The sequence below is a fragment of the Camelus dromedarius genome, chromosome 22, assembly GCF_036321535.1.
Source record: "Camelus dromedarius isolate mCamDro1 chromosome 22, mCamDro1.pat, whole genome shotgun sequence".
NCBI classification, from domain to species: domain Eukaryota; kingdom Metazoa; phylum Chordata; class Mammalia; order Artiodactyla; family Camelidae; genus Camelus; species Camelus dromedarius.
In genome coordinates this window covers 34,292,894-34,315,575 of record NC_087457.1, presented here as the reverse complement: position 1 = coordinate 34,315,575, position 22,682 = coordinate 34,292,894, and the positions used below count along the sequence as shown (strand labels likewise).

Genomic DNA, 22,682 nt, shown 5'->3' with positions numbered 1-22,682 from the left:
CCTTCAGCTTCAGTATTGACCTGCACTCATCCGTCTTCCTTCACTCTACTCAGAGAAGGGAATAACTGCTGCTCTTTTTAACTTGACCAGCGTTAGAAATGCCTTCCCAGGCTGAACCCCCCTCCGCTCCCCTCCCGAAATGCGCCTGCATAAAGACTACTATCAAATAAGACAACCCCTTGATCTCCTAACTTGAGGAGCTAAAGCTAAGGGTCAAAGTTGGATGGATGGAAACAGAAACGGGACAGAAACCGGGCCTGCTCTGCGAAGTACGCCGCATCGCGGTGTTTCAGCAGCTGTGTTTAAATATCCCTAACCACCGCCCGTCAGCGTTTTTCACACTGTTACTATCAGCAGTTATTTGTCATTTGCTGAAAGTTCCGCTGGGCTTTAATTCCTTCTCTCTTAGTTGCACGCTCCCTACCCAGCGAAACAGGTGTCTGTGTCGTCACCAGGAAGCAGCGTGAGCGCCCTAACCAGTCTTCCAGCAAAAACCACTGCTCAGACACAGTTTCAGTGACTGCCCCTTAGCTCCTTTGGCAAATAGGCGTATTTTCTAGTAGTAGGAATTTATCATTATGTTGGGCAGTGAATGAGCACATTTCATGGTTTTAATTATTTCCTTATTTTTCTTTATAATAAACTAATATGTCATCTTTTCTGAGCTGTGAGGTGAAACCCCCAAGGTGCTCTGTCACGACAGGAGAGAGTTCTCAGGCCGTGCAGCGCGGCGTGGTCAGCGGCACGGGGCTCAGAGAGCCAGCGTCGCTTCCCGCCCGGCAAACCCAGGCCAGCGCGACGGCTCCAGCAGGTGGCGCCACGCCGCCCGGGGAGGCCCACTTACTCTCGTAGCGGAGGAGGAAGCCCACGCTGGACCGGCTGTTGTCGGTGGTGAAGAGCAGGTGCATGAAGTTGCCGGTGCTGACGAGGAACTGCGGGGCCTGCGTGCCGTGGTACTCCCCGATCAGCGGGGATGCGCTGGCCGGCCCGTCTCTGACCTCCAGGGTGTCGTAATTGACCTCCGTCTGGAACCTGCGGACGGGCGCATCCAGTCAGAGGACAGAGGCAACGCCCTGCTGACTCACAGACATCCCTGACATCTTCACTCGCTGACTAGAAACCCCTGTCCAGCAACGGAGACACAGCAGCACAGCTGTGTGCCCTCTCACAGACTGGGCACAGGGAGGGCTCAGGGAGGCCGCTCTTCTGGAGGGAAAATCTCACCACCACATCCCTCCCTCTGACTGAATACTCTGCCCTGTAACATCACAAACACAAACGAGGGCCCTGATTCAGCTCTAAAGTAAAAATACTCTGAGCCGTAACAGTTATTGTAAATAGATAGATCATCATCAATTAGTGAAACTCAGTCACTACGCATTTTCAAACTGTTTTTCACGATCCCCAGTGTAGCATGATTATGGATTTCTTAAAATGAGCATATTGCAGTGACATGATCTCCTAAAGAAAAAGGGTAAATCGAAACACATGAGCACACTCCAACACCTTCCCTGGGACAGAAAGTCCGTGTCTGCTCAAGCTGTGGCCTCCCGCAGGAGGAAGCAAGCACACCAGGCATGTCACTGCTGCAGAACCAAAGGCTACTTCGAGGATTTGAAAAAGTTAGAACAGCTTCCAAAGAGTGCGTCACATTTCTTCCAAGCAGGACTCACGCTTCCAGAGAGCCTGCCCGCTGCTAATTTATACGCAGCGGCAGCCTCTTGGCTGTTCTTTGATGCCACAGAGATACCATCCCTGCACTCAGATAATTTTGTAAATGGGCCCGTCTTGTCCTCAAAGAGCTAGGCCAGTTCCCAAGTGTCTGGCGGGGCTCGCAGGGAGCAGCTCAGCCCCGGGAGCCTCTGGTTCACTCAGTGACTCCCAGACGGAGAATCCCGGAGCAGCGTGGCCATCACTCCCCAGGTCTGCATGCACACTGCTGACAGTGAGGAGGAGGGAGGGGAGAGAGGCTGTCTGAGCTTCCCGGCCTGGAGCAACAAAAAAAGACACTGAAACCAAAGGGTCCTGACCTGTCTATCATTAAAGCATATACTCCTCTGGGTGCAAATGCACAATAATGATATAATCTTGCAACTAACTTAGGATGGTCCCTGAGCTTCATCTTCCATAAAGAGGAATTAAAACAATCGGCGTAGCTCGTGGCAGGGCCAGCACACGGCCGCAGGCTGGGCCAGGGCAGCTTTGCCTGTTACTATTAAAAATACTCTCTGAAGACCCTAGGGCTTCTCAGCTATCTGAAGCCACACTCCACAAGCCTAGATAAGCATGAGCTAATGTGAGCTGAATGAGTGGCACTGAAGTTTTCACTTCTTTCATCTTTAGAGACAGGTAGGACCGAGAGGGCACGCCTCAACAGGGGAAAGTTTCCTCAGAAAGAAAATCTAAACGCTTTGCGTTACCTGCCAACCCAGCACACGCTGAGTAACAATGGCGTTGGCATGGAAGTTAAAACCTGTTTGTGCGAACACGTCCTCTACTGGGACGTCGGCCCACAGCTCATGGGGTAAGCCAACGCACTATGCATCTCATCCCTGGAAGAGCTGTGCACTACGTCTGGGGTAAAAATCACCAGTGTCTGAAGATAGCAGAAAAGGTGGTACTTACAAACGGGCTTTAGCAAGCACCACAGTTCAGTAACGTCGAAAAGACAAGACTGAGAAAAATTATATGAGTATTTTCGTTCAGGCAACTGAAAACAGAATGCTAATAAATTGTGCCAAACCGAAATATACAACTACTATTTTTAGTAAATGATTTAAATCTGAGGTGCTTCTGGGAGCCAGGATGTGCACCTGCTCTCTCCCTCTCAGTGCCAGAGCGTGTGAAAATCAACAAGAAATCAAACTCAGCTTACTGAGCATTTTACAAAGTTAACTTTTCCAGTGATTAAGATTAAACGGACGCAACCATTCTCTCACATAATGAACACATAAACCCACATTTCTCTTTTCTTCTGAGAGATTTTCCTGCTGGAGTTATAATTATCCTCTCAGATACAAGTAATAATATCCATAATAACTCCAGATACAAGCACTTAACGAGCAATAACATGATTCTTGCTAAACCCTGTCCTGTGTGGACGCGCACTACTGTGTATAAAATGCACAAGGTCCTACTGTGTAACACAGGGAACGACATCCAATAGCTTGTAATAATCATTAATGGAAAGGAACCTGAAAAAATACACACATGTGCCTACATATGTGTATCACTATGCCGTGCACCAGACACTACCACAACACTGTAAATCAGCTATATTTCAGTAAAAATTTTTAAAAACCCAACTTTTCCTCTATGGATTCTATTATTAACTATTAGAAAATAAGTTAAAAAAAAAAAAAGGAAAAGAGAGAAATAATGTAACAATATGCATCTGTCTCAAGGCATTATAATACTCTGAATATCAGAGCCCCAAACTCAGTCCAGTTAAGGAGGGCATCATTAGAGAAAGCCCGTTTGCTCACATATTAAGCCTGAAACACTAAACAAAGGTATTTCCTCGGATTTCAAAGCACACAGGACCATCTCAAAGCATTTTTGGTTCTTACTCTTCAAATCGATTTCATTGTTGAGACACACTGGACAATATTTTATCCTGGAGAATTTAAACAGCATGCTCTTTTAAAGATTATCAAATGCAATTATCAAACAGCTAAGCCAAACAACATTCCAGCACTGGAACCACTCAGAGCTAACCAACAGGTTACGAGGAACCCGGGGCACACAGGCTGTTGCCAGCTCTGTATCCGAAAACCCGCCCTCCGGGTCCCCGCGGCCATCAGCAGAGCGGGAGAGCTGTTCCCTGTGCTGTTCCAGCATCACCTAATGGACCAAAAGGGCTCAGCTCGCAATCACACGCCGAGCAGAATTTATCCCACCCTCAAGTCCAAAGTCCAGACCTGGACTAAAGAGTCAGTGATGTGAGCGCCGGGAAGTGCCCATCCAGGACCGCCACCCCCGTGACCACCCCTGAAGAGGCGCCTCAGCTGTGCTACGAGAAGATAAAATTCCAGAAGAACGGAATGTATCATTCCAGTGCCTATCTTATTGTGAGAGAACTCCTTTGGGGGAGCCACTGAAAAGCTGTCACAGTTCTAAGACTTAAGATCCATTTAAATAAAAACATTGAGCATGCATGGGGTCGTCAGGTCCAAATTAATGAAACGAAAGATTTTTTTCTTACCGATCAAACGTTATTTTGATAGAGTGTCCTGGTTTTGCTTCAATTATCCATTCGCAATTTAAAGAATCTTTGTAATACCCTGGCCATCCCGGGGGCAAAATCACCCCGCTCGAAGCTGTCAGATGTCCGCCGCACGGGGCTGAAAGATGACAGAGGTGTCAGGAGGTCAGCTGCAGACGTGGGGACATGCAGAGCAGCACCTCAGGCAGGAAGGTGCTCCTGACTTCCTGCTTTCTCGTGTTCAGGCCAAAGCTCCCCTCAAGTAACGGAGATCGCTGAGGGCAGAGCACAACCCACCCCTGGCCCCTGTCACCCACCTGCACCCACGCGCTCATGTGGTCGTGGCACCAGCCGGGGGAGTGGTCTGTGCGAGCGACTTCTGTGAGTGATCACGTTCCACCATCATGACAAAGCCCTGAGGCGCCAGCACCACGGACACCCGCATTTCACGTGGATTTGGAATTCAACAAATGTCTCTTGACTACCAAACTTAAAAATACTTCACGGCGAAAATTAAAATACTCAGCGGTGTGTGTCTGTGTGTAAGGATACACTTTAAAATACATGTGTGCATTTATTCACTTCAGGCTGTGTTCATTTTATTAAAATAATTGGCCACATACATCTTACTAAACTGTTTGTGAATATTAAAAAACAAAACAACTGTGACCAACGTACCATCTGGTGGGGACATTAATACTGGGGGCTGTGCATGTGCGGGGGCAGGACATTTGTGGGACATTTCTGTACCTTCTCAATTTTGTTGTGAGCCTTAAATTGCTCTAAAACTGTCTTCTTTTACTTTAAAAATCTGTATTTTTTTGGTATTTACTAGAGATACTTTTTTTTAAAAAAAGCTTTTCTTAGCTCATTATGCATGGACCGTTCTGATAGGGAGGTTTTGAGTATATACTCTCTATTTTTTTAACCTGAGTAAACATTAAAGGTAATAGCTTCCTTAATTTTTTCCCCTTTAGTTTTCTGACACAGGTAACCGGAGTGGAAACGTCAAGAAGAAAATTCATTGGGCAGTATTTACGTCATTGGCATTAAGGGCGACAAAACAGTTCACTGAAAATCATGTTGCTGCTATGAGTTGAAGTACGCCCTCCACTTCCAAAGCCGTATTTTTGATTCCTAACCCCAGCACCCCAGAATGCGACCTCGTGTGAAATAAGGCTGCTGTACACATGACAAGATGAGGTCCCTAGAGCGGGCTGTAGTCCAACAGGACTGGTGTCCTTAGAAAGGGGGGAATTCCGGCACAGACATTCCCACATGGAGAAGGCGGGGGTGATACCTCTGTGAGCCAAGAGAACCCCAAGACTGCTGAGCAAACACCAGGGCGGGGAGACGGGCCCGGAGCAGACCCCCCCTCCCAGCTGCAGGGGGCCAGCCCTGCCGGCGCCTGGATCTCCAGCCTCAGGACTGTGAGAAAACACACTTCTCCTGTCGAGGCCTCTGTTCTGCAGTGCCTGCTCACGGCAGCCTAGGGAACCAAGGCAGGTGACTGTCTGTTCTCTAAGTCAGAGGCACCGCTTCGAAGGAGAGTCAGGGCGCACCTTCGCAGCGGGGCACGGTGGAGCTCCAGACGACGTTCCCGTCCTGCAGGACACAAGTGATGGACTCCGAGCCCTGTGTCTTGACAAAGCCGTCATCACAGTGGAAGGAGACGGAGCTCCCAAGCAGGAACCGGTCACCAAAGCGCCAGCCGTTTATGGGGATGCCGGGGTCGTGACACTCGTTTTGACCAAACGCTGGAAAGAAACAGGAAAAGTGTAATTAGGATAAAAATTATTTGAGTATTAATACTGTGTGCTAAAAGAGAAAACAGAATCACCTATAAAGCAATTTATTTTCCTAAATTTCAGCTATATTTTTAAAGATAAATACATACATTCAGTGAACAGTCTCCATGTCTAGAGAGACAGAAAGAGAAGACAGATGGATGAACAGACATCACGCTGTGCACATGGCGCTTCACAGTCTGAAAGCACTTTTTCACCAAGAAAAACACAGAAGTTTCAGTGGAAGGTAGAAAGCATTTGGTTCCAACGTATCTAGGTTAGCATCGGGCTCTGTGTTCACCGCCTGCCCCGAAGCAGGTTACCTCGCTGATCTGGTGCCCTGAGCCTGGTCACCTTTACTGACAGCAGGGAAGCAGGAAGCCTCTACGCCAGTTAGTGAGGCTTTAAATGAAATAGCACCTGGAAGACCTTAAGCAGATCCTAAGAGAAGTGGAGAGTCAGTAAATTGTAAGTCATACTGAATATTGTTCTCTGACTTCATTCCCTCAACAATGCAGTGTAAGCAGATGCTTTCAAACACAACCTATTATACAGATGAGGAAACTGAGGCAGAGGAAAGTTAGTTGTCTTATCAAAATTCACTACGTGCACACAAGGGCAGGAATTCGAATCCATGGCCCCTGACCCCAAGTGCCTCAATCCTTTCTGCTACTCTATTGTGTTGCCTTGGGGACACACAGGCAGATGGAGGGAAGGAAGGCAGGAAAGCCAGAGAGAAAAGTCACGTGAGAGACCCAGTCTTCTCTCAGGGGGATCAAGACCCCAACCCAACTGGAGTGAGGGGTCTTCTCGGTCCTCTGGACGGTGCTACGTCATTGTGTGAATTACGACTATAAAGCCCTGAGTGTCGGCCCTGACATCCAGCGTCACGCCACGTGAACGGGGAGGATGCAGGCATGGCCGGGGCACAGGCACTCACTGGTGTAGGTGATGTTGAACCCCCGGCCGGTGGTGGAGTGATCCGACTGGAACTCCAAGCGGACGACGTGCCCGCTGCTGGCCAGCTGGGAGGGCACCTCGTTGCCAGAGAACGTGCCCAGGACCGTGATGTCTGGTACCCCGTCGTCTTTGACTGCCAGGAAGTCAAACTGGGGCTCCACATCGAAATCGTTGAAGATGAGGTGAATTCTGCTGCCCGGCTCAGAAATAATCAGCCAGACGCAGTTCATGTTGTTCCCGTACTCTTCCGGGTAGTTTGGTGAGAGGATGATCCCTGACGACGCCGTGAAGTTGAAGAAACACGAAACTGCGAAGACAAATGTGTTTTCCAACAGCCGTGAGCTGCCTACCTGCCAAGGACGAGGAAAGGTAGCCCGTCCCTGCAGGCGCCTGGGGTCGCCCAGCTGTTGCCCAGTAAGGGCAATTCTGGACCACGATGTTTCCTCTCTTCTCAACAGAATACCTCATTTCACAGAGAGCAAGCCGAGCCCACATGTAATCAAGTGTAGGCGTGGTTCAGAAACGGTCCTGTCAAGCTGACCCAAACTCACGGCAGATGTTAAAATTCCTAGTTACACCTTGGTGCCTTCAGAAGAGCAAACACCAATGCAGGAAAGTCTGCCTGCACCTTGGGAGCACTTCCCAGAAAACAGCACTGGTTCTGGGCAGTCTTCTATGGCAACTTTTCAATTCATATTTTAAGTTTGCCTTTAAAGTGCACTTTTCCAAGTTATCCAGTTTTTTTATTATTATTTACAGGATAACAATGATTGAATAATAACATAAAATCTGATCATGTCCTGGGTGGACAACATAAAAGTCTCTTGGAATACTCACTCAATGTGCACTCAAAACTCATTTGCACATGTGTTCTTTCTCTTTTTGGAGGGAGTATCTGTTGGACTTATTTCTAGGCTGTGGATTTGCTTATTATTCCACATAATTTCATGTTTCCCAGCCACTGCTATATTTAGTTGCCAAAAAATCCTGCTTTCCAACTGGCTACGAAGTCCTTCTCTACTTGTTAAAACCCTTCTGAGGAAGCAGGCGGTTCTCCCATTGAAATCGAAAGTGACAGCACGGCCATGCTCACAGCCTGCGTGCAAGTGTCAGGGGACATCACTGGGTCACAGAGACCCCGGGACCTACTGACGGCCCACACAGCCCGGCATCAGCCCCTCCGGACGGAAGGGACACTCTAGGTCAGGGTCTGTCTAGAGAAAAGCTCTCAGCGACATCTTCTCAATGGACATAACATCACTGATCGGTTTTAAATCAGCGAAGAAAGCAGGACAGGTGGTGTTGGGGAACGCCCTCCCTGGGTTGGGGGTGCTCAGAGCTGCCGCCCTCAGCGCCCACCCCGCCCTTCCCCCGCTCTCCAGGAGCCCCAGAGCAGGCCCGAGTCCAGGCGCAGCACTCACACACGCAGCTGGGCTTGTTGCCGGACCACTGGTTGTTCTGCTGGCACGTGATCACTCTCTCCCCCACCAGCTCGAAGGCCGCCTGGCACTCGAAAGTGAGCGTGTCTCCGTGGAGGAAACTGCTGCCCGTCCGCTTCCCGTAGGCAGGGACACCCGGGTCCCCACATCCCCCCTTCTCAATTTCTGAAAAACGGAAAGACAAAGGAACCATTAGAAAATACACCATGGACATTTCAACAATTTAGAAAAGGAACGATGGTTTATTTCTGCAACACGTCCATAAACAGTTTCTAAAGGATGCTCAGGTCGTCTGTTTGTAAGATCTAGGAAAAAAGGAGTAAGTTAAACACAAGAGCAAGGTACGTAACTCACGGTCTTTCAAGGGCTGCACAAGGCTAACGGCGTGTGGACGGCGCAAGTGCTACAACTGGCAGGCACGTCTTCGCGGCGCCCCCGCCTGCTCTCCGTCATCGCCGCCGTTAAAGGGTAAACACGTTTTGTTTTAATCGATGTGTTTTTTAATGAAAAACACAAGTAATGTAGTTCACTTCCTACTGGATATTTAAATCAATATATTAATTTGAATATTCTTTCCCTTAAATTAATGTTAAAACTCATTTATGAAACAAAATGAATATATTTGTGGTCTTCGGATGAAAAGAAAATATGCAGAATCAAGCCAATTTTCATTAAAACATGATTGTAATGAAAAGTGGATACAAATACAAAACCGTCCATGTATTTCAACTTTCCTCCATCTTAAACGTTAAGGACACTGAACATATCACCTAAAGTATGTTACTCATTTATTCATACAAAAATATTTTTTGAGGGCCACCTAAGCTTCAGGCTCTGTTCTAGGTAATGAGGTTGGCGGACAAACGAGACACAGCTCCTGCGCGCTCGGGGCTTACATCACACGGAGGGAACCAGTAACACTTTCTGAGGTGATGTTAGGTAGTCTGAAGCCAAGTGAAGGTGGTCACAGGGTTACAGGGCAACGGGTGGAGGAGGGGGCAGTTTAGTCCTGAAGAGTCTCCACTTTCACATCCTCAGCTTAGTACTTCCTACCTCACGGAGCAGCCGTGAGGCCTAAACCGGGTCGTTCACGCAAGTGCCCAGCGTGTAGGGCTCGAACTGTCGGCCATTATGATGATTATCAATGCAGCTCAGGCTTCTAGAAGTTCCTTTCTGCCTCTGTGATGCTGACGTTCATAACTTCTGAGAGTGAAATACATTGCGGCATTTTGGGTAATACCACTTTCTATATTCACTGAGTCAGGGAACTCAGAGCAGAGCGCTCAGAAAGACCATGGTTGCAGACACACAGTGCGACTGTGGACGAGGTCTTTCTGACGCTAGGGCTGAGAGTGCAGGGCGTGCAGCGGTCCCCCCTTCCATGAAAGATGCGGTGTTCACTGAATCCAGATTATCAGCTCTGTTGGTTTTAGCTTCTCTGCTGCCAAGAACTCCAATCCTAGGTTACTGTGAAGATTCTGCCGACCCATCTGCATGTGCTTGGTGGCCCTGTGCTCTAGACGAAAAGGTATCAGACTGACAATCTAGGTTCCATCCACAGAGCTTTCATTTAGTAACCATGGAAACTCGGTTTATCATTCTCTTTGATCTTCCCCCCCCCCAAAAAAATTGCGGAGCATATCCTGTGCTGGGACCAAGAGTGAGTTATTACCTTCAGGAAGTCCACAGTCCAGTACTTTGAATGGACGGATGGACAACCATCTGAGGGCACCCAGGGAGACATCCGTCTCATCGAAGACATTCTGGAGTGAATACTAAACATAAAATGTCCTTAAAGTAAAAATAAGTAGCCAAAGGGAAACAAGACGAACTTCCACGTATTTTGTGTCCAGCCCTGAGTGCTCATCCTGCAGGTCACGTAGAAAAGGTCTGCGTTGGTGCTGCAGCAGTCATGGTCACCCGGCAGCTTGACCGGGTCCAGAGCAACTCAGCCAAGCGCAGCATCCAGGGGGGACACCCGACTCGGGGACAAGACAAGCGATGGGCCGGTCGGTGGCTACCACCACCCCACCATTCCTTAATGACATGGTCTTCTCCGCCCTCTTCTTCTTTTCAATTTTAATTTCCAAACTCTTAATGAAGACCCAGCATTACCGGCCCCTCGATTTCAGGAGGCACCAGATCTGAGAATCTCTGAGATGCTTCTGTATTGTTGTTGTCTTTCCTGGTTGATCAGAAGCTTTGAGACTGAGAGACTAACCATTGCATCTGTAGAGAACGAGGTGCCCCTCATTCCAGCAAAGTTACACAGAGCCTTCTTTTGCCTGGGCCCCTGCCTTCTGTCTCCATCAGTGGTTTAAACTTACACACACATCACAGTCACCCAGGGAGCCCCACCCCTACCAATCCCAAATTCTAGGGTCTAAACTATCTAATATTTCCTGGTGGGCCACTCAGCCACACTGTGAAGAACAGGGTTGAGGGAGGAGGGAAGAAACAGTTTTCAAAGCGGACAGTGCCGAACTCAGACTCGAGGCATTCCCGGGTCCGGGGAGAAGGGCTGAGAAGCTGAAGTTTTCATGGTGAGAAAGCCCGGAACCCACTTAGGTACAGCACCCAGCAGGGCTACCTGCTAGGGAAGTACAAGGTCTGAACAACGAACATTCAGAACTATCACTCCCTTTTCCCAGCAAACAAACTTCCTAGACCACGTCAGCCCTAGAACGTGGATCTGGAGAGGGCATCCTAAAAAAAAAAAAAATCACTGATCTAGACCATTTATAGCCCCTGGTAACAAACATTCCACAAGTAAATACATAACCACGTGTGCTATCAAAGGGAAGCTTGGAGTGGTTTCCCAATAACGGTCCTTAATTTGGACTAAAGCAAAGATTCATGCACAGCGAGAGACCCCCAAGTGGACTGACTGTATATGCCTGTTTTTAAGTAATCACATGGAAATGATTCAGTGTGTGTGATGAACCCACCAGTAAATTAAACCGGCACGAAGCAGCTACGTTATCTCCAAGCACGACTGCTCTCTCCTCCACAGGGCGGTTTAAAGGTGTCACTGTCGGTGTGAACTGGGTTTCACACAGTATCAGGATTGCATTTGGCTGCTAGTAACTAAACAGTTCAACGAACTCTGGCTTCAATTAATGAGTATTTCATTTTCCTCACGTAACAGTCAGGATGGATGTGGGGTGTGCAAAACAGGCCAGTGGGTCAGGTAAGTAAGAACCCTGTCTCTTCACTGTTATCTCCCATCGCCCTGAATGTGCCGAGGGTTGTGGTCTCACAGCACAAAGTGGCTGCTGGGTCTCCAGGTAGAAAGAAAGCAGAGAGTCAAAGTCACCAACAAGGGCAGCCAGTGGGACTCTTTCGCTAAAAAGACCTTTCCCAGAGGCCTTATCTAGTGTCTTGTTACATCTCTCTGTGCCTTGTTGGTGACCATTCCTACCTCTGAAGGATCCTGGAAATGTAACATTAGCACTTCCCAGAGTCCCCATGGAGGAAAGCACAGGAAAATCATGCTTGTAAAGTAGCATCGCAGAGTCCATCCACAACAGCTGCCAGAAAACGCTAGCCAAGTTAGAAACAACGCAGTTCCTGCCAAAGACACCATGTCGATGGGAACGAAATCCCCTCTCAAACACAAAGTCGTTGTTAATATGTTTGGCACTGTTAGCTGGTATGGTGTTTAAAAATCGTGTTATTTTGTGTTTACTGTTCAGGGAAAAAATACAAATAAGTTTTGGTAAATAAACTCATTTGGGAATAAATTGAGAGTTAAACAATTTTAGAACAATAAAATAAAATGCTGTTTTAGAGAAAATGTATTACTAGAACAATTTTCACATAGGCAGAAAAAAAATAGATTAGATAAAAAAATAAGAGAATGCCTGAGTGTGTCATGAATCAAGCTATTTCCTGACTTCTTTATTCTCTATTTTCTGCCATAAAGACGGGTGGGAACAAGGCGTCTTCTGCTGGGCTAGGTGACAATTCACAGGTGTTCTTCACCGGCTGGCTTCTCGTCCATTTGTGCTGTCATGGCTGGGTGGCCAGCCATAAAGACCAGAGAGAGGGGCAAGAAAAAATGAGTGAGTTTTAATTTTAGAGACCAAGGAGCAGGCTTAATAAATTATCTGCCTTGTTAGCTCCCCGCTCCTCTCAGGTGACGTTAACTGCACCAAAATGAAAGCCAGCATTTCTGACAGTATCTCACGTGCTTTTAGTTAGTGGCCCTAGAACATACACTCACTGCTTCCTCCAAGCGTGTTTCACAGCCAATTTTTCTCACAGATAGGAACTCCCACTGCTTAGAGACACACACCCCATATCTGCGTTACTAAGATAGATGGTGGATGTTTAGTTTCTCTGCTAAGCGTTACGAAATAACATTCACTACGTGAAACTAAAGATAAACATTCTAGGTTTACTGGAGCTACTAAGACAGCTTGTGTCTACTTTGCAAAGATTATTTTTGGATTGAAATGGGCAGTTAGCTATGCATAATTTAAGCCTTTTTCTAGGCTAATTTTGTCAACTTTGCTCTACAATTAGGCACAACATTTGGGCACTTGATTATCCAATTATCTGTGCATTAGAGCAAGCCCACAATTGCTTCCAGAGAAGAAGCTTGGCTTTGCCCACAGGTGCTTCATTAGATCACCTCTGAAGAGCTGGCACACGGTCAATGCAGGCATGTGTTCTTGTTAAGCATTTCATCTTATATGGTAATGTCATTTCGTCTGAGCATATGGCTTTATCCTAATTTGGCAACACAGGATGTCCGTATTGCAAGTATTTATCTGGGAATGCAATGTTGAATTAACTGCTAATCAGTAAGTAATTCAGAAATGCCATGGACAGAATTTTGTCTCCTTATATTTCATATCCTGAAACTCTAAGGCCAACATGGTGCTATTTGGAGATGTTGTGATAAATGCATTATATTAATATAAGACACTAATGACTGGAAAAACCAGGTGTGGGGCACATGGGAGCTCTGTACTGTCCCTGGAATTTCTCTTTGCATCTAAAATATTCTAGAAAAATTATATATATAGATATATATAAACAAATACATAGAAATATTTTAAAACACATTTTCCCTACAATTTTGGTTGAGAAGTTAGCCACACTCTGAAATTTGGGGCCTGGACCCCTTGGTCACAATTCCAATCCCACTTTCAGGCGTGGGTTATGGAGCCTTCTATTACATCCAGCATCGTGTGCATGGATTGAAAGGATTCTTTAAAAATATCTGAAAGTATTACACCTTTGCACACCAACAACAAAAAAACCACTGAGAATTCGCATGCTCTCTGTGACTGAATAATCAACAGAAAAGGCAAAGACGGCACCATCTCAGCGTCGAGAAAGACAGTAAGTCCTGCAGACTGAAAATCACCAGATATGTTTAAATCCCAGAGTTCTTAATAATGCAAAATGCCACCTGAATATCATAATTTGGACACAAAAAGATTCTCATCATTGTAAATAAAAAGAAAAATGTGTGTGTTCTTGAGATGTAACATGACACCACTTCCTCTGCCATTCCCATTAGGATGGAATGGTTCATATTAGTCAAAAAAATGAAAATGGATATATTTTTTAAAAAAATGTCCCCTGCCGTTCAGATAACAGTAGCACAAAGGAAAGTGCATGTAGCCGCGAACTCCCATGACAGTGACAAGGGCAGCGCTGCCTGGGTCGTAAGTGGCTTTAGCAGTAATTCCCGTCCTGTTGAAGATGCCCTGTCCCGCAGGGGGAACAAGAGGGCCCACGTTTCCGTTCCTGAAGCTGTTCAGCGCCTTCTGCCCTCAATATAAACAGTGGGGAAAAACTGACTGCGTTCAGCCGGGCTTTCTCTTTCTGTCCAAAAGATGCACATGTAACCAGGGTAAGACTACAGCACCTGCACACGTGCACCTGTGACAGTGAGCCTCGGTCACTAGGACCTGTCAATACTGAACTGGCCGAAACACAGAAGAGTTCAGTGTCTGGAGACAAACACTGCCGAGTGTCGTTATCTGCAATCTAACTGATGGACTCACTTAGAGCAAGAGATTTTTATCTCAAGTAGAAGTGTGTCACTCTGAACCTCCGTCTATGCAGAATGAGAAACAGCAAACTGGAACTGCTCTGACAATACCTTCAATCATTTATGAAATATAAAATATCAAAGCAGATGATTGCAGGTAACTAAAACTATCATTGACAGCATTTTCCAAATGTGTACCTTCCTCTCTCTCACGTTTTCCCTTAAGTAGCAGCAAGTCTAACAGCAGGGCACTTGCTGCATCTAGGAAGCCGGGCCTCTGCTGGACGCAGGGTTTTACTCTCTGTGAGGCTCACACTGCTCCCCCGAGTTCCCGCCCACACCTCACATGAGCTAGATCACTTCTTGATCATCATCTAATTTAATATGAGAAGTTACTCTGCTCTGTAGATTAGACCTCACACAGCAAACAGCTGACTCGTGAGTATCTGAGAGCATCCCTTGACTTCAACGTTTTTTGAACGAGGACCATCACTTTTCAAGTCAGTTTAAGGGAAGGTGAGCTGGGGACATCCAGCTCTCTCAGGGAGCTGCTGTGGATCACTCTTCATGTCACTTGAGGCGGCTTCTCCTTGTTAAACAACAGGACAGAAGACGACACAGGCAAAAAATACATTGTTTTCATTCCTTGTCTCTGCCTGCTTCAAGGTGAGACACTCTAGGCAGCCTTTTTAAAACGTGTAAGCGTACACGCTTTTGTAAACAGGAGAAAGCATGCACTGAGCTGCCTGCACTAGGCCTCGCGGCTCGCAGGGAGCGGCCTGGCATCCGGGAGGCAGGCCCTGCGTCACTGGCCGCGTCGCCTGTGGAAACACCGGGGGAGCCAAACAGAACGTGCCCAGACTTCCCTGTGCGTTGGATATGGCAGGCCTCCCTTTGTTCCAAGTCGTAAAACACCACAAAGGAAACTGGACAAGAGTTCAGGCCGAAGACTTGGAAATGAAGACAGCAAGTCTCCCTTTCTTAAGAGCCAAGGTGCAGACAAGGAGATGACCTCTGCCTCTCCGTGGGCTTAGCTAATTAGAAGCAACTGCAAGAGCTAAGTGCTGCTGCTGATGTTTAACCAGTCAACAGCTCCTACAGACGTATTCTGAAAGACTCAAAATGAAGAGTTCTGTAGCCACGTGGTGAAAATGTTCAATAAAGATGAAGGAAAAAGAAATGACTTGGTACTAATTGAGTCTTGAATGTGGAGATTATTTTACACCCCATGGGAGCCTTTTCCCATCAATACTATTTATGAGAAGATATGCATAATTCAGATCTTCTAGATATGGAACAATTTACTAGGCCATATTCTGCAAATCTAATATTCACAACAGGTCCTGCAAAATAATGGTGCTCATAAAACTTCTGTGCCCTACGTTGATCTCTTCTGTAAGGGTTTTTCCCAAATCCGTGGAAATGTAAAGTATTTCATTTTTTCAACCAACTAATTTTAATCAAATTCAGAAACAAAACAAGAGTTCCTCTCAATAAAACAAACAAAAAAAAACAAAAAAAAAAACAAAAACAAACCAAAACAAAAAAACAAAACAAAACAAAACCCTCTTTAGGGGACCAGTTGCCTCAAACAGAGGCGGTGTTTGTGTGCTGAACCACTTGCTGTCAGGGCGTGATGTTAGCACCTGCTGATGAGCTGAGCTAGTAAACCACACGGCTGCACACGCCCTCAGAGAAGTCTGAACTAACACGGTAAGATTTCCACACAGAAAACAAACTTATGGTTATAAGGGGGGAAGACGGAAGGGATAAATTAGGAGTTTGGGATTTGCAGATACTAACTACTATATACAGAATAGATAAACAACAAGGTCCTACCGCACAGTACAGGGAACTGTATTCAATATCCTGTGACAGCCCATAATGAAAAAGAATATATATGTGTATAACTGAACCACTACGCTGTACACCAGAAACTAACACAACATTGAAAATCAACTCTACTTCAGTAAAAAAATTTTTTTTATAGTTTTCACAGCTGGCAGTGAAATTAAGCCTTAATTCAGTCAATAACCTAGCCCTTTGGTCAAATCACATTACCTGGCAAGAAGATCGATGTTTCTTCCCTTGAACCCCATGAGAAAATAGGCATTATTCTTCTAGTGCCTGACATCTACCATTGAAGTAGATTTTTTTTTTTTACTCATTTAGATTTTTAAAATATTACACATGTTAAAAAAAGTCCCAAACAACTTCTACTGGACTGACTGGGGGCCTAGAAGCCATGTTCATACCATGCACCATGAACGTTTAATGAGCACTCAAGGCAAATGGAGACACAGCCCTGCAGCCAGAACGCTACACAAAAATATGTCTGTACACATACACGCATATATATATATAAACATCTCATCCTTTCCCCCATGGCACACCTTCCACGGAGATCCAGGGGCATCTGCTATGCGAAAGATGCTGTAACACTACTATTACCAATGTTAGTAACATAATATTCAGTAACTGCTTAGTGCTTAGAACCATGTAAATTAACTAATACCCGTTATATAAGTTTTAGACTAATTTATGATCATCATGTGTGCAAGGGCTGGATCTGCTTTGTTTTTCCTCTTTTTTTTATTATTTTTTAATGCTGAGCACAGTGGCAGGTACGTAGCAGGTGTTTAATTTATATTTAACATGTGGCTACTGTTTATGCCACTTCTCTCCTCTTTGTAATAGTTCACAACACTTCTGAAAATGCGTGATATCAATTCTATCATTTATCTCATTTTACAGATAAAAGAACTGAAACTTGAAGAAAGCTAAGTAATACCCAAGCATTTAACAGCCTCGGTTGCAGATGGTGAATGTAAGGTTTACACTCAGGATTTTCTGGCTGCATTATCAGAACTCTTAGCCCTCTCTTCCTATTCCCAGCTCCTCAGCGGGAGCGGGGCTCCTGCTGGTGAGGGATCCTGGGAGATCTTCCAGGCTTCGGTGCCCTACGGCACAGGAGCGAGCTGGTGGACGCGTGAGGATGCTGCCAAGACGCCCACGGGGCTTCCCCGCTGGCTCTCGACACAGACGGAGGGGCTCTGGGCATTTCACAATCCCGCTGGGACACAGGTGTCTGTAACAGCTGAAAAACAGGGCCCCCATACCTGTATCTACTTACAGATGTAACATCTGGGTTCTGCCGGCCCCGCCGGACCCTGGTTAGCACCCTTTGCCCTCGAGAAGTGCGTGACCTTGGATACTCAGAATCTTCCCCATTCCCGTGTTCCCACTGTGATGTGCCAGTCTCTGCATTAATTTTACCTGGCCATCAGGACATCACTCTGAGATGTGAAAAAGGGCTGAACCTGCATTCCCCTTGCATCCCCTCTGCCCCATCTCACCTGATGCCTGGAGGGCAGAAGGGCACCCTCCACCCCAGTAGGAGAGTTAAATAGCATTTTACATGAACTTACTATTTTTATTTGATTTACTTCGTCCCCACCACTAAGCTACTGTCAAGGCTTGCTTACTGGGTTTCCTCTTTGTGTTCAGGTAGAATGTCACCCAGAGGCCTGCTGAAATGAAGATAAGACACACCACCTTTCTCCCTTTTCCTCTGTGCACAACGGGCACATGTTCAATGACTTTTCTAGAGTTTCTTCCTGCTTATCTATAACACTGGAGAAAATAATTTTTCTTACCACATACCTGGCTTTTCCTACCAACCTAGAGATAAGTGCTCCTACCTGGAAAGATAAAATATTCTTCTTCCAGAACTGTCTCTTAGTTACTGTCAGGCATGTTGTCGTGTAATCATTTTCCAAATGTAAATAGGTGCTTAATGCCATCAAAGACTTTAATGTGCTTATAGCAAAGCTCTTAGGCGAGTTCCCCTTTCTCTGTAATTCCTGCAGTGGCCTGTTCTCAGCATAGTGACAAGCCACCGTGGTCTAAGAGTTTGAGAGCCCAGCTGGTACTTCTCAGTCAGCAGATCACCAGAAAACTGACTTATTCAATTGTTTGGTGATAAGTTTTTCCCTTTTTATTACAGACATTGTGGTCGTGAAGAGGCATAGGGAGAAAGCTGAACGTGGCTATGGAAAAAAAATGGACTACTTTATAAGAAAATAAAATTTTACATAGAATATTTCAGGTGGAGGATGCATGCACACTGAATGTAGAAGGTTCGAGGAACAAGCAAGTCAAGAGTTTATTCTTAAAAATTCTCCAGTAGTGAAAATATATTTACAAAACTAGAGTTCACAGGGAGCTTCAGCAGAGAGTGACTGCCAGGCCTTTGGTACAGACACACGAATGGGCGTCTTTAGAGGTGCCGTCAATATTCCTTTCTTACTGAAAGGGAGTAATCATTTGCAAACTGGAACCCCATGTATATTCTACACTGTTTATATGAAATAAATGTGCTTTGGTATGCTTCTCAGCACGACTGAACACACACACACACACAGAAAGCATGTAGTAAACCATGGAAGAGCATAGGTTTCCAGGAAAGAAAGGGCAACTGTCAGCCTCTTCCAAAAGCACATGACGTGGGAGATGCATTTTAAGATGTGGGAACAAATAGCTGAGAAAGTGAGTTTATTGAAAAGTGATACAGTAATAACCTTGTGGTTTTAAACATTGAAATCTAAAAGATACCTTGTATCTGTAGTTTAGAAGGTTAGAATGTCATTTTGATAAAATATGACAGAACTTCAAAGAAACAATGGAAGAAAAAAAGTTGGATGACTTGTGTGGAATTGTAGCCACTGACATAACGCAGTTACTTCTCTTCAAAATTCTTCCTGTCTCTTTGTTTTCCCATCGTTTCATTTTGTTTTGGTTTCCTCCATGGGGCCTTCCATTCTATAGCAATTTTCCTATAAACATTTCCTATGAGAATTGTTTCTGTTTTTCAAGTTGGGAATTAAGCAAACAACATGTTTTCTTGATTTCCCCTTTGTTCCTAAATTGAAGACTCTCTTTTCTGTCTGTGGTGGTGGCACGCGGTGTGGGCGGTTTTCTTCTGGCTTCGTTTCTCGAGCTCCCTCCCTCCTGTAATTAGCACCATCCTCTGTGTCCTCCCCAAGGACTCTGCTGAGCGGCCTGAATGGTGTGTCGTGGAGCCAGTGTGGGCGCCACGGTGGAACAGCGACAGGCACCCTCTGCCAGCCCGTCACCAGCCATCAGGCATCGGTGTTAACTGTTATGGTTTTCGTTTCGGTAAAACGACAGAGCATCTGCCTCCCTGCTCTTCCTTTCTTCTGGTCTGTAGCTGCATTCAGGTTTGCGTTGGCTTTTGATCCCTCCACTTAAAAGAGATACGAGCAAATCCCTCCCTGTCCAGTTCCCGGCAGAGACAGGGCTCCTGGTGGTGGCTCCGTCAGTCCCTCCTGGGCTGAGATGCCCTTCATGCTCTGTTTTCTGGCTGCATCACCTGGGAAGAGTCCCTGCGGACCAGGGCGATCAGCCCTTCATCACTGCAGAGGGTTCTCAGGCTGAACATTCCTGCTGGAGAGCTAAACATTCCCAGATAAAGCAGTCCCTCCTGAGAGCTAAACATCCTAGAGAAAACAGTCTCTCCTGAGACCTAAATACTCCCAGGCGAACATCCCCTCCGGAGAGCTGAATGGCCCCTTGGTGGCAGAGCCAGAGCAGTGGCTCTGCTTTCCCACATGGACCCCAGGAGTCGGTCCTGGCACAGCCTAGAACACTGCTTAGAGGACCTGAGGTCTGAATAGCACGCGATGCTTTCAGACCCCCTAGAAATACATAAGAATGCCTTTAGGGGTTTGGGTGGTAAATTTTAAGAGAAAATCATGATAGGAAACACTCCTCGGAGCACGTCCAGTTCATGCCCAACATACTCCCCGGGTTTCACACCTACAGGGCACAATGACACAGACGTTTTTAAAGGCCTCATTTCGTTTTCAGGTCGATATAATCCCTATGCAAAATGTATCTGATTACTAGTAGACGTTCACATACTTAATGGTAAAATTAAATATCGAGATGAACTGATGACTTTTCTGCTTAATTTCTTCCAAGTGTTTATAAAGAGAACTAGTCGCTCCAACACTGTTTACTCCAAATGAGCCTACGTTAGGGAAAGCCGCGCTCCCTGCCAGCGGAAAGGTGCCTCCACCGCTTGTGGTTCAGATACTTCGAAAATCACTCTTCCTTGAACATGCAGCACGGACACGTCCTTCTAAGTGGTGAACATTTATGACTGGGGCTACATCGCTTCTCTAAGCTGAAAAAAAAACTGGGGAAAACAGCACTTTTTCATTCATGTAAATTCTCCGTGTGATTGTCTGATCTGGTCTCTGGACCTCTTCCTGTAGCTCCTTCATGCCTGGCCAGCCGCCCTTTCTCGCTGCTGAATAAACCTGCTAACTTCACATCTGCAGACGAATCCACTCCCATCTTCTGTTCGTCTCCTGGACATCTGGTCCCTCAAACTTCTCACTAGGCTTCTACCAGCCAGGACCCCGGGAGGAAGCCGCACAGTGAGTGACGCGTGAAGGACGGCTTGATGAGGGGAGCGGTGCTGGGCACATCCCTGATGGCTGAACTGCGGGGACTGGACAGTGCAGCATCCCCGGCAAGACGCAGTGGGCCAGCACCGCATCCCAGGCCACAGCACTCGGGGTTACCAGAGAGGACAGGTCCACCTGGCCCCACAAGAGAGGGCCCTGGGGATTAAACACCCCTGCCTCCCCCTGCCCCATCTCTCCCTCTCCCCTGCCTTGGTGGTGAAACCCCTCGAGAAGTCAGACGGCAAAGGAGCCTGTGGATGGGTTCAGTTCTCAGGCGCCCAGAGCTGGAGCAGAGGGATGGAACAGGGGTCCCAGAGGCAACAGGAGATTTGGGCACAGTTCCTTTGTCCCAACTCAGCTGCCCCTTCCCGGGTATTTCCAGATCTCCTGTGAATGAGAAGTTCCCCAGGGGCAGATATTTGATTTAAAACGTCCTGCTCTCAGACCACCGTGTCTATGGAATCCATTCAGTCACTCCAAAAGCACCCCTCCGTCCATCCTTTATCTGTGTGGAGACTTCCAGTCAACACACCTGGTCAGCTCTACCTTCAAAATGCATTCAGACCTAGTGCGTCCTTACAGGTCCAGTCGAGGCACCGCTCACCTCCTGTCCAGCCTCCTGCTTCTGGGCTGGCCTCTGCCCCCTCCCAAGAGCCCATACTCCACCCACCAGTCAGGTTGCTCCTTTGAGATGTGTGTCAGATCAGGCCGCTGTCCTGCACAAAAACTCCCGTGGCTTCCCACAGAACCACAGCAAAACTGCACCCTCACACGTCCAGCCCTCCTGAGCTTGCTCCTGCCTAATTCCAGAGAGCTCATCCTCCACAAACCCTCCCGTCGCTCACCCTGGTCTTCTGGGCACTTGACAGACCCACCAGGCACCACCTGTCGGAGGAGCCCCAGTGTCCACAGGGCTTGTCCTCACGTCATCCAGCTCCGCTCCCCACAGAGAGACAGGCTGTCGCTCCGTCCTGAAGACCCGGAACGCCCACCGCCTTGCCCACCCCCACATCTCCCTCACTGTCCTCTCACTCCTGGGAAGAACAGCAAGGCTCAGACACCGTCGATTATAAGATACATTCTTACTTCATGTAACACTGAAAAAGAAAACGGAAAAGTGGCATGAGGTCCTCTTATTAGTGACCGTAAAACACATCCCAAATCAGGGATGACTGTGAAAAAAACCCCATGTCCTGGGAGCACTGAAGGACATTATGTGTTATGAGCATTAGAATGTGAAATGACCCACTGCCATTAGCAAGGCTGGAAAGAAATCTTGCTTCCACGCCAGACGACACCCAGAGCCGGGCTTTGGCCGAAGTCGGTGGGGGGCACCCCTCCCCTCTGATGGATTAGAATGGAGAGCCTCTGAGCACTGGCCCCTCCGTGAGGTCCGTATCTGCACCCTCCAGACAGTGTCTGGCACAAAGCAGACGCTCAGCGAGTATTAGCGAAATTAACTGTTTAACTTGGTCTAACGCTGGGTGGTTTTAGCGATGCGGTTGCTTCATTTTCTTTTCTCACTTTCCCATATGTTCTGTATGTTTTATCACTGATAATAATAGAATTATGGCAGCAGGATGATTGTGTATCTTTCAAAGCAACAGAAGTGTGACGCTGTGTGAAGCTCTGTACACGTGATGCTTTAGAAAAGGCCTCTGAGTGAGAAATAGTTTTTTCAGCACACTGACAGTGAGCACCGTCAGGACTAGGCCTAAGGGGTGTTTCCTCTTCTTCTCAAGAGCAGCTGGGTTCTGCCAGCGTGCTAACGCGCTGGGACGAAGGGCT

At 46.9% G+C, this 22,682-nt stretch overlaps 1 protein-coding gene across 1 annotated transcript in view; it reads right to left on the bottom strand.

Moving 5' to 3' along the window:
• Positions 1-22,682, bottom strand: part of CSMD1 (CUB and Sushi multiple domains 1) — a 1,691,213-nt gene that overhangs the window by 223,984 nt on the left and 1,444,547 nt on the right. The window contains exons 18-22 of the mRNA XM_064477604.1: positions 8,373-8,555; positions 6,932-7,258; positions 5,767-5,961; positions 4,205-4,343; positions 845-1,032 (exon numbers count right to left, since the gene is read on the bottom strand). Coding sequence (XP_064333674.1) covers positions 845-1,032; positions 4,205-4,343; positions 5,767-5,961; positions 6,932-7,258; positions 8,373-8,555 — 1,032 coding nt within the window. The remainder of the gene's footprint in view (positions 1-844; positions 1,033-4,204; positions 4,344-5,766; positions 5,962-6,931; positions 7,259-8,372; positions 8,556-22,682) is intronic.